Raw genomic sequence first — 16,418 nt, 5'->3', positions numbered from 1 at the left:
GTTGATCTTATTAGGCTTTTTCAAGCCATGCGTAGGCTCTTTTGTGCATTTCTAGATTTCCTTCGGGTGTCAAATTCGTACCAAATCAAACCTAGTCAACGTGTATACAAACCATACCAAATATGTAAACTTGGTTGGTACGCGGTATGTGAATCTTAGGGATTGTTCGGTTGTGGCTTAATGGGCTGTATAACCTATATAGCTTATGCACTCGGTCATAAGTGGTTGTTCGGTAATGGCTTAATTTGGAAATCAATAGCTTATTCGCTCTTCTAGAGGAAGGCTCTTGTTTACATTTAGCCGACCCTATTCCCTCACTACCCTGGGGAAAAAAACATGCATCCTCCATTCCTCCTCCATAGATCTCTTTCCTTCACCATCGTCCTCCTCCATAGATCTATCGTTGCTCCTCTTTTTGCCCTCACCATCGTCCTCCTCCTCTTGCCCTCTTTATATCCGGTAATAAAACAACCCTCGACCCTTACCCTTTTCATCTCTAGTGATGAAAGCCCCCTTGACCCTCTTCATCTCTGGTGATGAAACGACCCTCGGACTTTCTCAAATCGAACCTCGATCTGTTGCCATCTTTCTCCTGTTGTCCTCTTCATATCTGGAATTGACCCTATGGTTTTCAGTTTCTCCCCATGGTCTCCGATTTCTCCCTGTGGTTTTCCATTTACTTGTTCTGATCAGATCTGTTTTCGACCAGATGTGGTTTTTTCATATGGTTCTGCCATAACTTATTTTTTGTTGGTTTCTCCATTTTGATCAGATGTGTTTTCGATTTCTCCTTATGTGTTTTTGGTTTTTCCTTGGATGCTAACATGTTGGTGTGAGAATCAAGAAGAAATCGATTGACTGTATCTAGTGGTTTGGTTCAGAGAATAAATCGATTGGTTTGGTAGTGATTTCACTATTCATACTGTTTATTCAGCATAACAGTCGAACAACAAATTATCAAATAATACAAACAGATTTATCTACTGTAGACAATTTTATCTATAAATGAAAAACGAACACGACAACCCCATATACTATGGTCCTATAGTATCGTATCAACTTAATTAATTATAAATTCTTTTATTATTAATTTATTACTTAATCTAATTAACTATTGAATATTGTTTTAACTATTGAATAGGGCAAATTGCATGAAAAAGTAACGTACTTTAACTTGATTCATATTTTGAGTAACGTATTTTCAAAACTTTCATTTTGATACCTAAGATGTAAAGTTTTAAACATTTAAGTACCCGGGTAACAACTTGAAGACTAAAGTTAGATTAAAAAAAGACTAATTTTATATTTAAAAAAAATCCACATCACTGACCACGTCAGCAAATAATACCGAGTTGGATATCACATCATTCGTCACATCATCATGATAATCGGTTAATACTTCAACCAGTTATTCGGATACTTAAATGTTTAAAACTTTACATCTTAGATAACAAAATGAAAGATTTAAAAGTGCCAAAATAAGAGTCAAAGTTAAAAGTATAATTGGTTTGTAGATCTTACCATATTCAGCCCTAAAATTTCCTGTTAGCGAAATGTAAAACTGCGGCGTGTGTTGTCATCACCGACCCTCCTCCTGTGGTCTTCTATCGGGCCAACAAAACCCTTGCACCGGTGATCCAAATGCTCAACCGACAGATCACCATATCTATACTAACATTCTAAACCCTGCATTGATTCCCCTCCACCGCCACTGAATCAGCAAGTGATCGACATAGATGGTGAGGGCTGCTGCCGGAAAGCATAGGAAATCGGCCAAGTTCGTATTCATATGCGTTGGCCTTCTCGGAGCAGCCCTTATTGCAGATCTACTCTGGGCTGCTTCTACTTCTTCTTCCTCTCAACCATCATTCACTTACAAATCCGTAGCATTGAATTGGCCCCCGCCTAAATCTTCTTCCTACTCCAATTACTCTGCCAAGGTATCTTTCTTCTTCTTCATTATGTTCCTTATTGTCTGCATTTGATTAAGCTGCTGTGATGATCGAAATTAGAAGATACTGCTGATTTTATTGTAATAAGCAGATGAATCTAGTATTCACATAGCTCGGTAACTGACCATGCTTACGAGTAGGGAAATTTTTCTGATGCAGTGTCTCCTACTTCATATGACTCAACTTGTGAGAAAAAAGAGGCCTAATAACTTCATTGAGTAGTCCGTTGCTTCATTGATAACTACTTTATTCAATAAACAGTCTTTTATCTTACTGTATAACTACTTTCTGGAACGTATCATAAAATTTGAGATGTTAGATGGACTTACCAAGCTATCTGAATATGGGTTTCATCCTTTCAAGATCTGCTATCTAAAATTAGTTGCTTAACTATATTCTACCTTTTCAAATCTCTTCTCCCCCATTTAATCCTGGCCTTCCACCACTTGTCCCATCAGACTCCTTTCAACTCAAGCCTACACATATCGTTCCTGCATCTAAACATCTATACTGAAGATGATCAAACTATCTTCGGACATGTTGCATTAGTTTCTCTTCAATCAGGGGCGACATAACCTCATAAGATTGTCGTGCATTTTCTAATCAATCCTGGCATGTTCTGTGGAAGTCAAGACTGACTATCTCTATGTACACAATATTTTGAAAGGCGAAGAGTTAGATCACTCGCTATCTGGCTGGAAAAGGTGGTCCGGAAGCTTCCTCTCTCCAACCTCTTTTTGTTCAAGGTTCAAGAGGAAGAAGAGAAGAGGAACCACCGCCCAATGATGCTTTTACGAAAGTAGCAGAAAGAAGGATCCGGGAGTTCCTGAGCCAAGATTGAGACCCGCTTTTGACTTATTCTATTATTCTAATCATGAGTAGGATCAGGTGCTTCTCTCTCTTGGAGACTCGCGTGCCATGGATCGCATGTGAGGAGTCCATCCCCAATTGCATATTCATAACTTCCAGTTTGCATGTATGTTGTCTTTTGGTGGTCCAATGTTCTATTGCATAAATCATAGCATGTCTGGCTATCACCCTACCTGATTTATGTTTATTGCATATTTGCATTTCCCATGTACCATGCTTGAAGCCTGTAATTGGACTATTTCTATTCTTTTCTTTATAATCTACCCCACTCAGTTTACTTGACACATAATGTCCCTCTTACTTGGGACATGAACAAACTCCCATAGTTTTCCTGCCTTCCTGATACTAAGGACCCTATGTTCCAGCTGCCAAAGCTGGTCCAACTATCCTCGACTCTTTTACCTCCTACAACGTTGCGGTGAAATTCAGCTTCTTTTTCTCGAACGGAAGGAGTATCTAATGAATCTTTTATAATGGTGAAATTTCTTACAATAGCCAGTCATTTGATACTCTTAGGAGCTGTTTACCAAATGCTTTCCTGGATTAGCGCTTACCAAGCCATATTAACTTACCGGATGAATATGTGAACACCAAGAATCTTACCCGGTAAGAGCGAAGGCAAGAACCAAGAGTCTTACCTGGTAAGTGAGAGTGATGACTCCTACCAAGGTCGATGCTTACCGAATGAATTGTTGCATATGATACCGTTTTGGTGGACTAAAATCTTACCCGGTAAGTAAGTGATAGTGTTGAATTTTGCCGGTAAGCGTTTGGTAAATGACCCCTAATTTGTTTTGCATATGTAATTCATCAAATGCTTATCACGTACTTTAGGTGGTACTGTAATATTTCATGAGCGAAGTATTTCTTTTCCATGTTTGTTGTGCAAATCTAATCATCAAATGCTATCTATGTCAATTCACCTTACGTGATGCAAACATATGTAACTTAAGTACTGATGAATGCCCCATTTTGTATGACAGGGTATAACTGATAAAGATAAAACAGATGGCGTTCATGGGAGAATTCTATCCAAAACTTTTGCTGATTTGCCTGGACCAGAACTAAAATGGGAGAAGATGGCAGCAGCACCAGTGCCACGTCTTGATGGAGCAGCAATACAGATCAAGGATCAACTATTTGTTTTTGCAGGATATGGAACTATTGATCTAGTGAGAAGCTTCACAATCTTTTGCATCGTTCTAATTAATTCTGGACATTACTGTGTATCTCATATGTTGCTTATCTGTACTACATGGTAATATATGGGGGGAAGGAGAAAGGCCACCATACTTTATGCATGACAATTAGTAATAGCAAGTACTAAAAACAAATAACATATGTTGATTCGCATTCTGCAATTATATGTGAAAGGATACACCACAAATGGAGGGGATAACACTTGGTTATCACCTTGCTCTCTGGCCTAGCAACTTGTTAACTACTTGAGAGCCATTGGGGGGTGTTGCCTCCAGGTTTATTTGTAGGCCTCATTGATCTTTCTGTCATGCTTTGTAGTTTGCTTCCACATGTGAGCCTGCTATGCAGATTTGACTCAGCATATAATGTTAGATAATGGAGTAGTAAACCTCATCCTAACCTGCTTGCTATTTCTTGTTGTAAACTATTTCGTGGTTCTGTATATGACTCACTTTTTGTTGATCATTTGACATGGCCTCCTGTAACAACCCGCCCCACGTAGATATAAAATGAGATTTGTGAGCTCCTTCTTATCCTGAAGATATGAGCTACCCACAACTTCCAAGTTCCACCATGGTTGTAAGTTGATTTGAAGCTTACTGGATCAACCTACTGCGTCGGGCTTGGGACATTACAAATGGTATCAGAGCAATGGCCTTTCCAGGTGTAGTGAGGTAGGTTAGACTCATGCATCATCTGTAGTATTGATTATGAGTAGGCCTATGAGAACGTCAGTAATTCAAGTGGGGGAGTTTGTGACAACTGGGATTTGGAGCTCCTTATAATCCGTAAGTTGTGAGCTAGAAATTACTTCCATCATGATTTTTAGTTGATTTGAAGGTTATTAGGTAAGCCTACTGCCTTGGGCTTGGCGTATACACCCCTTTTGTGAAGAAGGTTTAATTTTGTACTTAGGTATTAAGGAGTAATGCATTGTTTTATTTTATTTGATGCCAAGATACCAGCTTCCTATGCAAATGGTAACATCATGTTTGTTTCTGCAGGTGCATTCTCATGTTGATGTATACAATTTTACGAGCAACACGTGGGGAGGAAGATTTGATATGCCAAAAGAAATGGCACATTCACATCTAGGGATGGTGACAGATGGAAGATATATTTACATAGTCACTGGACAATATGGTCCACAGTGTAGAGGACCAACTGCTCATACATTTGTTCTGGACACCAAGACCAAGAAATGGCAGGACATGCCCCCTTTACCAGTCCCTAGGTATGCACCCTGATCAAGAAAAAGATGCAACACCCTCTCCCCCACCCAAAAAAAGGAAAAAAGAAAAAAAAAAGACAAATAGATATACCCATAATGTAAATAATATGTTGATTTTGCTCTCTACCATAATTTATGCTAAAAAGTCTGTGTCATCTCTCCTACAGCATGTTTAACCTTGCATCTTGTTAAGTGATTTGGGAATATTAAAGTTCTTGGGAAAAATACATATAGATTTGAAGTCCCCTTGTACTTCTGAAAGTGGATCGTCTATTTGCTCCTTGTCGATAAGATTGTCAGCTGGTAATGCCATGGGCTATATTGAATGCTATTTTTCATCTTTGCAAGTGTATGTTCATGCTGTATATGTACCCAAACATAGAGGAAAAGAAATGAATGCAAAACCTCCCATGTTTGAATACTTTATTGAGCCATTGCAGGGCCTGTAACAGTTTCAAAGAATATTTTCTGAATACAGTCATTGTTGGATTGTTTTTAGGGGTGATTTACTTTTCATGTTAAATATTTTTTCATTGGAGAACAATCCCATCAGAAAGCGAAACTGAATTAGTTATGTTTGGCTAGTTATGGAATAAAATATTTATTTGTGTCAATGTCAGGTATGCACCCGCAACTCAACTTTGGAGAGGTAGACTCCACGTGATGGGTGGCAGCAAAGAAGATCGATATACACCAGGAGTAGATCATTGGAGCATTGCTGTGAAGGATGGGAAAGTTCTGGAGAAGGAATGGCGAACTGAAATGCCCATACCTCGTGGTGGCCCACACAGGTATCATTGCAGTTGCTATGTTTACCTTCAGTTAGTTATACAAATTGCTGTTATGGGATTGGGGGATCTCATGAATGCTGCCTAACCCATGTAAAAAGATACTGTTTTCACGAAAACATACAATAAAAATCTGTGAATGCATAAGTAGATTTTTTTGTCAATTCCTTTCTCCATCATTAGGTGATTATTTTGTTATTTACTACTTGCTGCATTCCGTTTTTTGGAGCTGTTGTTTTTGCAACAGATTCGGTACATTCTTCTACTCTGAACTCTTTTACTGCTTAAACTGAATCATTATTGCTTCTCTATATTTTGCTTCAGGGGGTGTGTTGTGGTCAATGACCGGTTATATATGATTGGTGGTCAAGAAGGTGACTTCATGGCCAAACCAAATTCACCTATATTCAAATGTTCCCGAAGGAACGAGGTAATATGATTAAGATATTTAGTACTCCCTTTGTTCTCTACTAGTTGTCATACTTTGACTTCTAATGTCAAAGCTACTAGCCTGCTACTTACAACTTCAATATTGATATGCATATATGTTTAATTGAGGAAAACTGAGAACTACGTCATAGAGTACAAGTACTATTACAGAAAAGAACTGGTGTTAGAAATGTAAAATTATATACTAATTTGCAAATACAAGGGTGATATTCAGTGACGACAAGTAATAGGGAAAGAAATGAGTAATAATATATTAACAGATATTGAGGTATTCTGGATGATGGAAGTCTAAGAACCTTAAGTTTCATGAACTGATGTGCTGGTTAGTTTAATCTGCAGATCTAATCCACCCCACTTGTTGATATTCTCAACTGGCTTCCACCCCAATTGTATTTCCACCACATGTCTGTTTGTTTTCCCTCTACTGGTTCAAAGTCATATGCTCTCTTATCAATGTGATCATCCTAGCAGGGAAACATTTATCAACCATTATTTCCCATTTTGGTGCATCCATAGGTGAATTTTTAGAATAGCTCTGCACTCTAGCTATTCTGTCTTTGCTGATGGTTAGCATCACTTTGGCAATATGCCCTGGATGGTTGTGACTAGGGGTGTAAATGGTTCGAGCTTCTAACGAACTACTCAATCTTGAGCTTAATAGTTCATGAGCTCGAGTAGATCTCGAACACAAAATAGATCTCGTTTAACTTAACCATCAGTCAGTCGAGCATACACATTTTCGAGCTGAACATATTCTTATGTTCATAAATCATATAATCAAAATATGCAAATTGTCGAGCTCGAGCCAATAGAGGAGCTAATCGATTTCGAGTTCGACCCCATAAACGAGCTTATAAAAGCTTGAATTTTAGGCATAATGTATAACTCAAATCTGTTAAAAGAGCATTGGATTTGAGCTCGAATATTGAAAAAAATGTTCAAGCTCGAGCCCTGCTTTGAAAAATTTATTCGAGCTCAAACAACCGGCTACTCGACTCGGCTCGAACTCATTTAGACCCCTAGTCGTGACCCTGTTGGATTCAAGTGATTTCATGTCTATTAATTTCTTTGTGAAGGGCACTTTGAGTATGTCAACCAAAAGTTATTTATGATTGAAGCTTCAAAACTGTCACAGGTTGTATATGGTGATGTTTACATGTTAGATGATGAGATGAAGTGGAAGGTTTTACCTTCTATGCCGAAGCCTGACTCCCACATAGAGTTTGCTTGGGTTGTTGTCAACAATTCTATTATTATTGCTGGTGGCACTACAGAGAAGCACCCAGTAACCAAGAAAATGATCCTGGTTGGAGAAGTCTTCCAATTTCAGTTGGATACATTGGTAAGATGCATTTTTTGTCCATCACTTGTATGGAATGTTTCTGTTCGGATCTCTGGCCGGCTACTATTGCTGAAATTACTAGCTAAATGACCCTAATTGACAAAACGGATCATAATTCTGAAGAAATAACACAGTAAATGTTTTGATCCAACACATCCGTCTAAATGTAAATTGAAACTTTGAAATGATGATGGGAAACCTTATTGGATGATCACGATGAGGAAGTCCAACTGGAGAACATGATCACTGGTACTAATAAAATCTGGCCCTTTGAAGAAGCCAAACTGATTATGAACACGAGAACCACCATAAGGATGGACGGTGAACTGAAGGTACCGAGTGCATAATTAAATGACAAAACATACCAGCCAATCACTAGAGAGAAGAAACCTCAAGTCTTTGATGGTGCTTTGTTGGAAAGGGATATTTCTGAGATAAACTCCTCCAACAACATCCCATTTCATACATCTTTTCACTTGATCCCAGTAACTGAAATATTTCTGAATGTGTACCTATGGACCATTTTCGGTCTCTATATGTTATTCCTGAATTCCTCTATCTGAAAATCCCTGTTGCCCCTGCCCTTTTCTTAGACTGTGTATCTTTTGTTGGTTACCTTAAAGCACGAGTTATGAGAGATCGAAGTGTTTTAAGTGGTTTCTCAACTTCTGATGGTTCGAGGTCTAGAACTTGACCATGCAGCCTGAACAAGTCTTAATTTGTTGGAATTTTTTTTCTTTTTTGCAGAAATGGTCGGTTGTTGGTAAGCTTCCTTATCGTGTGAAAACCACGCTGGCAGGGTTCTGGGATGGATGGTTTTACTTTACTTCAGGACAAAGAGATAGAGGGCCAGATGATCCTACACCCAAAAAAGTCATTGGAGAGATGTGGAGAACAAAACTGAGCTTATGAGTCATCTCGTTCTTTATAATAGATATTCTGTTTGGATTTGATTATTTGCGGATACACCTACACCACATGTATACTAGTTAGACCTGCTGCTCGCTCATGATTACTTGGCCTTCACATTTGTTATTTTATCAAACATGGGAAAAGCAGTGTAAATCTCTTTGGGAGGACAATGTTGTATGTAGAAAGAAAGAAATCATGTAATCGTTCTTTGAGGTTATATATGTATCTGATGGCATCTGTAAAGTTAAGACGATTGGATTTTTGGATGAAATATGAAGCCTGATACAGATATGAATGAGGGTTTGTAATGATTGATTTAGATATCGAGTATATTTGTGAGTAAACTATACTGTCAGGGACAAAAAAGAGGCCATAACCTTCTGTTTAGGTGCAGGACCACAAAAGTATCATTGGAGAGATTATTTATGTTATGGATGGGAAGGATGTGGAAGGTGTAGGAGGACCACCCCAGTCATTATTGCCCCACTCCTACTTCCACTTGTGGTCGCTTCCACCGTCAGCAGGCAGTCGACATTTCTATATATACTAGTAACGTTTTGGATCTTGTAGTGTGGCCACCATATGAATATAATTGAGTTGTGCACGTTACTTGTAACGGAAAAAGAAAACTTCCATTATGCAGGCAGCGGGGTATTTAGCCCATACATTACAACATATACAAATGAGATCATGATAGGCCCAATTTTCACTCAACTTCTATATAAATACCAACTGACTTTACCAAACCACCAAATAACATTCAGATGTCAACTGCTGCAGACTTGTATATATCTTGAAAAGCCCTTGGGTGCTCTGCTTTTAAGCACTTTGCATATTTTTAAACTTCTTCACCCCCAGGCCTCCCCAATAGCCACTGCATATATCTTCCTATGGCATTCTGGAAGGATCCAGTCCAGCTACTAGTTTCTAGAAGCTTAATCACATTGAGCTACTACTAGTTTCTAGAAGCTTAATCACATTGAGCTACTACTAGTTTCTAGCAGCTTACTCACATTGAGCTACAGTACAAGCTCTACAACAAAAAGTTCTCCATCAAATCTCAGTCCTGCAGGTTCTGCAGGATGGAGGATCCCATCCACCATTCCACCAAACACATACAAATTGCATCCAGATTCATCTGCACAAGCTCGATGAAACGACCTGCTTCTACCCTCGTACCCCTCTGATTTTAACCTTCTCCACGTTCTCTTGGAACCAATGTCTAACAACCAAAAGTCATTCTTCCTGTGCCTGTATGAATCTTCTCCTCCGTAAATAACCACCCTCCCTCCTAAAATTAAGGTGGCCGAGTGTCCAACCCGAGGAAGGGAAAGCCCACCAGGTATGTTTCGTAGTTCGAAAACAACTGGTACCCATCCCAGACGGTCTTCAGATGAATCAAGATACCACACATCATTAAGCACTTCATACCCCATTCCTCTCCCTCCAAAAAGAACCGTCCTGCTTCCTCCAATATAGGTCAATGTGTGTCCTGACCGTGGCGAGGGAACTGGATGAGTCACGGTTTCATGCCATGTGCCAAAACAAAGATTCTCAGATAGATGCAACACCCATGTGTCTCCTAGTCTCATTCCAGATAACCCAATACCTCCATGGATGAGCATCCTTTGATTATCGATTGAACAACAAGCATGGGCACCCCGAGTTGGAGGTGCAACTGGACCCACATCTAGTAGTCTCCATGACAATCTGCTACTACTGTTGGTCTCATCTATGGCTACTTGTGCTATCCATGTATCATTCTGACGGATCCCACTGTCATTGATACCTCCAAAGAGGACAAGACAATCGCCTATTACAACACATGAATGCCCAAATCGTCCACTTGGGCCGTCTGATATAACCCTCTGCCAGTTCATCATCCTCCTAAACCCGTTTCCTACATATGCTATCCATGTGTCATCAAGGTGTCGCCCTAAAAACAAAAACAAGAATTCAGTCGGAAACAGAAAACAAAAGCATGTTTCATTCTCTATGAGCTTAACAATAACAGTAAGCATCATACGTATGTTTGAAGGTAATGCATGCATCTTTACAGATTCAGAAATCCAACTGTACAACTCTTTGTATACAACGGAGAATTGAAGCACAAGTTCACAGTTAACCAAGTACAAATGTTAATCATGACTCGTTAGGTTATGTGAATCTGAATCTGAATCTGCCTTTGATACTGATAGACTATTAGACGTCTTTTACATATACAGGTTTGCATCCAAGATCTCATGACTTGTAGGTTAAATATTGCATTAGGATCGACGGTTATTATGGCAGCGAGACCTGAAAACAGATGATGGAATAATATGCAAATATGGGTAACTGACCTCCCTCGGATCCACCACCGAAAAGCACGAGACATCCGGAGAAAAAATTGAGAGAATGAGAAGCTCTAGGAGTAGGGCCCTGAGCATCGGGGTCTGTGAGATTAAAGCAAGAAACCCGATCTAGGTTACGGAGGCGCTGGTAGAGCCTCTTCCAGTCGAGAGAGGAGGAAGAAGAGGAAGTGAGGAGTGCATCGACGGTGGAGTGACCCCAATCCCTGGTGCAGATGGACTTCCAAAGAGTATGGGAATGAGTAAGGCGGGTGGTTTTCTTGCAGGTCATGGCAAAGGATAGGATGGAATCGAGGGGTAAGAGGAGAAGGATGGAGAAGAGATGGTCATGTGATAGATTGGTGATGAAGGAAGCTGCATCTCCACCATTATTGTCAAAGTTGGTTCTAATGGAGCTAGAAGTAGCGACATCGTCGGCCATGGATGGTGGTTTGTGATCAAGTGAAGCTAATAATTAGGGCTTCCAATTCAAGTCAAGAACTTTGAATTAGGGTAAAATAGGAGCAGAAGTAGAAGTAGGTGTAGATGTAGGCGTGGTGGTGGGTTCCAGCAGCGTCGTCGTCATTTTCAGATTTTGTCCCTGTTTTTGTTTGTTAGCTTTGTGGAATTCATTTTTATCTTCTTACCACCACCATTATCATCATCTTCGTCATCGTCATCCTTTCTGCATCAAAAATTCAAACCTTATCTTGATTCAAATTTTGTTTAATTTCATTGATTAATTTCAATCAAATATTGTGGGATGTGTTCGTAATTAGCAGCAGTTAAGTAGTGATGGAAACCCTAATTTGAAAAACTTGGGCCTCTGGTGAATTAGTAAAGAAAATATAGGAAAGATGGAGATGGGGGTTTACAGTCAGGATCCATAAAAACAGAAATTGATCTGCACTGAAAACTGAAGATGAAGACATCCAAAGCAATGAATTATGTTTGGTTGACATCATGACCGTCAGTTGTGGATTCAATCATCTCTTTTCCCCTGCCAACCAACCAACCAACCAACTTTTTCAGATTCCTTGTTTTATGGAAGAGCAAAGCATCTGCTGCTTTTTTATATACGTAACCATTGCTTTTCACTAACAAAAAGAAATCCTTATGTATAAACCTTTTTTTTTTTTTTTTTGTAATACTGAAAACCAATAATTACGCATATACAAATACTTTTTGTGTAAAAATTGACTATTTAATGAAATAGCTTCTCGACGGATTGAACTATAATGGTGGTGTTTTATTGGTTTAAGCTAAAGCTTCAAAAGTTAAAAGTGTGTGAATATCTCAGGTTCGAGTCAAATGAGGAACAAAAAATCTCCTTATGAACATGGAAGTTCAAATACGATGACTTCGACCTATCTGTAAAACGGATGGTCGACTGGCATAATGAATTGAATATCTGAGTTAATGGAAAAATAAATGATGAATTGGATATCTGAGTTAATGGAAAAATAAATGAAAGGATTTTATTAATTTTCAATAAATTTGGTTAAATTCCAAAGATTGTTGTTTGGTTGCTTTTGGGGTTGGTAAGGGTTACTATTGGAAAACAGGAGCCACCACAATGAAAAAAATTCAATTACTAAATGATATATTATTTATTATTGATGTAAGTGGAAAATACATAAAAGATTTTAAATTGAATTTGTATTAGTATAATTAAAATCGATAAGAGTATATAATTAAACCTTTGTATACCATAAATACTTCCTCCCAATTTGGCAGTTACATTAATCAAAGTCCAAACCTTCTATTTAACAAAAATATATATATTTTTATTTTATAATAAAATAAATATATTTAGGAAAATTAATGGAAATAGTTATTTTTAGGTGTTAGTTTCAGCTCTTAGTCATTTCTTCCCTAAAATATCAGTAGTTTTGCAAGTCACAAGTCCATAATTTAGATCAAAGTTTTTAAAAGAAGTTTACAAATGCAAATTCAAGACCTAATAATATTTTGGTTATTTTAAAAGAGAAATGATTAAAGGATTAATTTAATTAATATATTAAGTATTTATTTAACAAGAGAAAAAGAAAAAAGATAAAAGATAAAAGTAGAGCAAATAAATGGAAACGTTGAGCAGTCAATTGAATTGCTGATTTCCGTTGGTTGCCCTGTCATCGTCTTCGTCTTCGTCTTTCTCCTCCATCTCCGCCCTTACTTCCGTTCTGCCGACGACAACACACATTCATCTCAATTCTGGAAAGACTGCCAACCAGATCCATTTTTTCTTCTTTGATCCATCCTGTAACATGTTGTCGGAATGTGTTTTTTTTTTCTTACACCACTCGTAAGTTAGGGTTCTGTTGTATCATATCCACATATATATATATATATATATATATAGACAGAGAGAGAGAGAGAGAGAGAGAGAGAAAGAAAGAATATGGCAAGGAGCAGGTCGTCCTCATCGTCCACCACGTGGAGGTACATCAATCCGGCCTATTACTTGAAACGACCCAAACGTCTTGCTCTACTGTTTATAGCCTTCGTCTCTGTCTCTTTCGTCTTCTGGGATCGTCAAACGCTCGTCCGAGAACACGAGGTATTCAAATTCTTTTCATTTCTCGTTGGATCTACTTCTTTGTACCAAACTAGTACTGCCTCAATTTTCTTACATCACCTGAGTCGAGGTTTTCCTTCTCTTGTGCTTACACCTCATCATAATTTAAAAGAAACACGTGGTCTTTTGCATCAACTCATTTGAAAAGAGGCATTGTCCATCTTGACAAGAGAAAAAGAAGAGTCTCAGTGGCTTTGGAAATACAATCGGGTACTTTCGACCGCATGTTATATCCATTTAGTCAAGTGATATTTTTGAAGTACCTTGTATCACATCTAATATCAACTTCTAGCTTTCTTTGCCCACAATTTCTTGTTTCCAACAATGCATTGGTACGAAATGCATGTAAGTTTTGGTAATGGCTCCAATGGGGATGTACCCACTTTCCATTGGACTCTTTATGAAAATAGCAAATAAGAACCAAAAACAGATGTTTAGTTCTGGCTCTATGCATTTCATGCCGGTAAATAGATCATGAAACTACTGAAACTCTTAAGTTGCTGAAATCTTAATTGTTGCTCTTATATCATTAATTGGAGATTTGGTGTTAGTGTAGGTATTTCGCTTTGCTCAAAACAATCCCCTTATTCTAAGTTAGTGGTTGATTTACATAGAAGTAAGAACTCGCTACTAAGTTAGTGGTTGATTTACATAGAAGTAAGAACTCACTACTAAGTGCTAACTTCCCTATAGCCTTGTTCTGCTTTGGTTTTCTACTACTTTTTGCTCTAGCTATGGAAGCTTCATCAACATAATGAGCAGAATAGTAGTTGGACAGAAATTTGTAAAACTATGAACCAATGATGATCAGATTCCCATTTGGCAAACGTTATAAATTAGATTATATTGATACATGGATTATGGCATTTTGATGGGTTCATGCAGTTCGTAACATGCTCTTGTTCTTCTTTCCTTTTGTTCATCTGTGCATATGAGTTTATTCCGTTTGAGGCTACATCTTCACCATCGAGTTAAATCGAATATTTGAATAGTTCTCATCAGCTGCTGTTCTTTAAATGATCTTCAAGATTCACCATTATAACTTGGGGCAGCACCATCACAGACGATTGAAACTACCCCTCCATTCTCCTCCCTCAATTTCATTATCATAATCACCTGTTCCCTGTACTACACACTGCATCTCAATGCTCTCTAACCAGTCACAGCATGTAACCAAGGCACCTGACTTAAGCAATTATGATATTTGGTATATGTAAATTTCATGTTATTCAAATTCATTGACATTAGTATTTATCTGGAATTATATTGAATGTCAGTCAATTAGTTGTACCCTACTTGCTTGGTTGCCAATATTCTATAAACTTCTACCAATTGGCAGGAGGAGCTCTGGAAGTTAAAAGAAGAAGTGCTTCAGTTGCAAAATCAGGTGACATATTGTGATTTTCTTCTCAAGATCCATACAACCTTAAAATCATCTGTATCAGGCTTTTCTTCTTTTGAATTCCTTTTGGTTCTCTTTTCTTTATGTTTGCACAGTCCTTATATTTTTTTCATAGATTTACTGGAAATTTTAACTAAGTAGGTTGTTAGGGATCCTGCCATCTTCATAGCTATGAAAAAAATTATGGTCTTTATTGGGTCACACATATTAAGTTTGCATTTTCTTCTATATCAAGTTAAACACTCGAGTATGTCTTTTTTGCACATCAAAATGCTGAATTCGAATGTTTTGCAGCCTGTTTGAATAAGTTATTCTATTTCTAGTCAACATTTTGTTAAGTTTTCTTCAGTCTTCTTTTTCAAATTGAAATGCTAAACATCTAAGGTTTACAGCTTACCTGTATAAGTAGTGTCTCCAATTTTCCTTCCATCCAAATATAAAACTATGGTTGCTTACAACCAAGGATAATAATCAGACGCCTGGGTTTTCAGGTATGCTTAATCATGCATTGACTAGTTATTGATTGAATTCTTGCAGCTAGAAGAGTTAAAGCATGATGATATCCCAGTTCACAAGACGAATTTGACAACCATGAATATTGATGATCTCCCAATTGATCCGATTGAGATACAACGAAGAGAAAAAGTAAAAGATGCTATGATTCATGCATGGACCTCATATGAAAAATATGCATGGGGCCATGATGAGCTTCAGGTATATCATTATTTTTAACAGACCAGTCTTCCAATAATGTCTAGGCTTCATAGTGTAACTCTTTACACCAGTAGTCTGCCCTTAGTAATTACAGTAGATGGCATATGTCATGCTGGTTTTTTTGGCTTATCTATTATTCTGGAACCATTTCAGTCCATCTAGGTGCATACTGAAACTTAGTTTTGGTTAACTGACTTTTAAACAAAATGATTCTTACTTAAGCTTATCTACTTTGTGGTGTTTGGAGTTTACCTTGTCTTCTTAGTCGAAACCTTTAAAGGCTGTTTTTTTTGGCCAGCCACAATCGAAGAATGGCGTGGATAGCTTTGGCGGTCTTGGTGCAACTCTTATCGACTCTCTTGATACCTTATATATAATGGGTCTTCATGAGCAGTTCCAAAAGGCTAGAGAGTAAGATTCAACAACTATTTTCTTTTTTACAGTATGCATGTATTCACATAGCTGAGGTTCTAGTTTTAAAGCTCTTTTATTATCCTTGCAAGTTGCAAATTTATATCTAAATGATACGCACCTTGGCCAACTGGGTCAGATATTGTCCGCTTTGGGTTAACCCGCACGGCTTTACAAAACGCGTCTTACCAGTTAGGCCAAGGAGTACTATATGAACCCAACATCTCCTCTGCCAAGG

The 16,418-nt window shown here is 38.1% G+C and overlaps 3 protein-coding genes across 4 annotated transcripts in view; 2 read left to right on the top strand and 1 right to left on the bottom strand.

Annotated features, from left to right (window-relative positions):
• Positions 1–1,572: 1,572 nt before the first annotated feature.
• LOC112508875 (kelch repeat-containing protein At3g27220) lies at positions 1,573–9,036 on the top strand. Of its 2 annotated transcripts, XM_025113690.1 has the most exons (8): positions 1,857–1,940; positions 2,620–2,928; positions 3,806–3,994; positions 5,027–5,256; positions 5,874–6,044; positions 6,366–6,471; positions 7,627–7,833; positions 8,581–9,036. In XM_025113690.1, exons 2-8 carry the CDS (start codon positions 2,827–2,829, stop codon positions 8,743–8,745), a joined length of 1,170 nt encoding a protein of 389 aa, XP_024969458.1. In that variant the 5' UTR covers positions 1,857–1,940; positions 2,620–2,826; the 3' UTR covers positions 8,746–9,036. The 2 variants fall into 2 exon arrangements, with proteins under 2 accessions (XP_024969457.1, XP_024969458.1); XM_025113689.1 differs by lacking the exon at positions 2,620–2,928 and having other exon boundaries at positions 1,573–1,940.
• Positions 9,037–9,428: 392 nt separating this feature from the next.
• Positions 9,429–11,934, bottom strand: LOC112510459 (F-box/kelch-repeat protein At1g51550). Its single transcript, XM_025115879.1, has 2 exons — positions 11,088–11,934; positions 9,429–10,681 (listed from the first exon to the last, which is right to left on the bottom strand). The coding sequence occupies exons 1-2, from the start codon at positions 11,515–11,517 to the stop codon at positions 9,765–9,767; spliced, it is 1,347 nt and encodes a 448-aa protein (XP_024971647.1). The 5' UTR covers positions 11,518–11,934; the 3' UTR covers positions 9,429–9,764.
• Positions 11,935–13,455: 1,521 nt separating this feature from the next.
• The window catches only part of LOC112510025 (mannosyl-oligosaccharide 1,2-alpha-mannosidase MNS1-like), a 7,282-nt gene continuing 4,319 nt past the window's right edge, over positions 13,456–16,418 (top strand). Inside the window, exons 1-4 of the mRNA XM_025115283.1 lie at positions 13,456–13,635; positions 14,993–15,040; positions 15,593–15,769; positions 16,068–16,180. Of these exons, the coding sequence (XP_024971051.1) occupies positions 13,477–13,635; positions 14,993–15,040; positions 15,593–15,769; positions 16,068–16,180 (497 nt within the window). The 5' untranslated portion in view covers positions 13,456–13,476. The remainder of the gene's footprint in view (positions 13,636–14,992; positions 15,041–15,592; positions 15,770–16,067; positions 16,181–16,418) is intronic.

This window comes from Cynara cardunculus (genome assembly GCF_001531365.2).
Source record: "Cynara cardunculus var. scolymus isolate 2C chromosome LG 3, CcrdV1, whole genome shotgun sequence".
Lineage (NCBI taxonomy): Eukaryota > Viridiplantae > Streptophyta > Magnoliopsida > Asterales > Asteraceae > Cynara > Cynara cardunculus.
The sequence above is the reverse complement of the archived record's forward strand: the minus strand, read 5'-3'. Positions and strand labels throughout refer to the sequence as shown.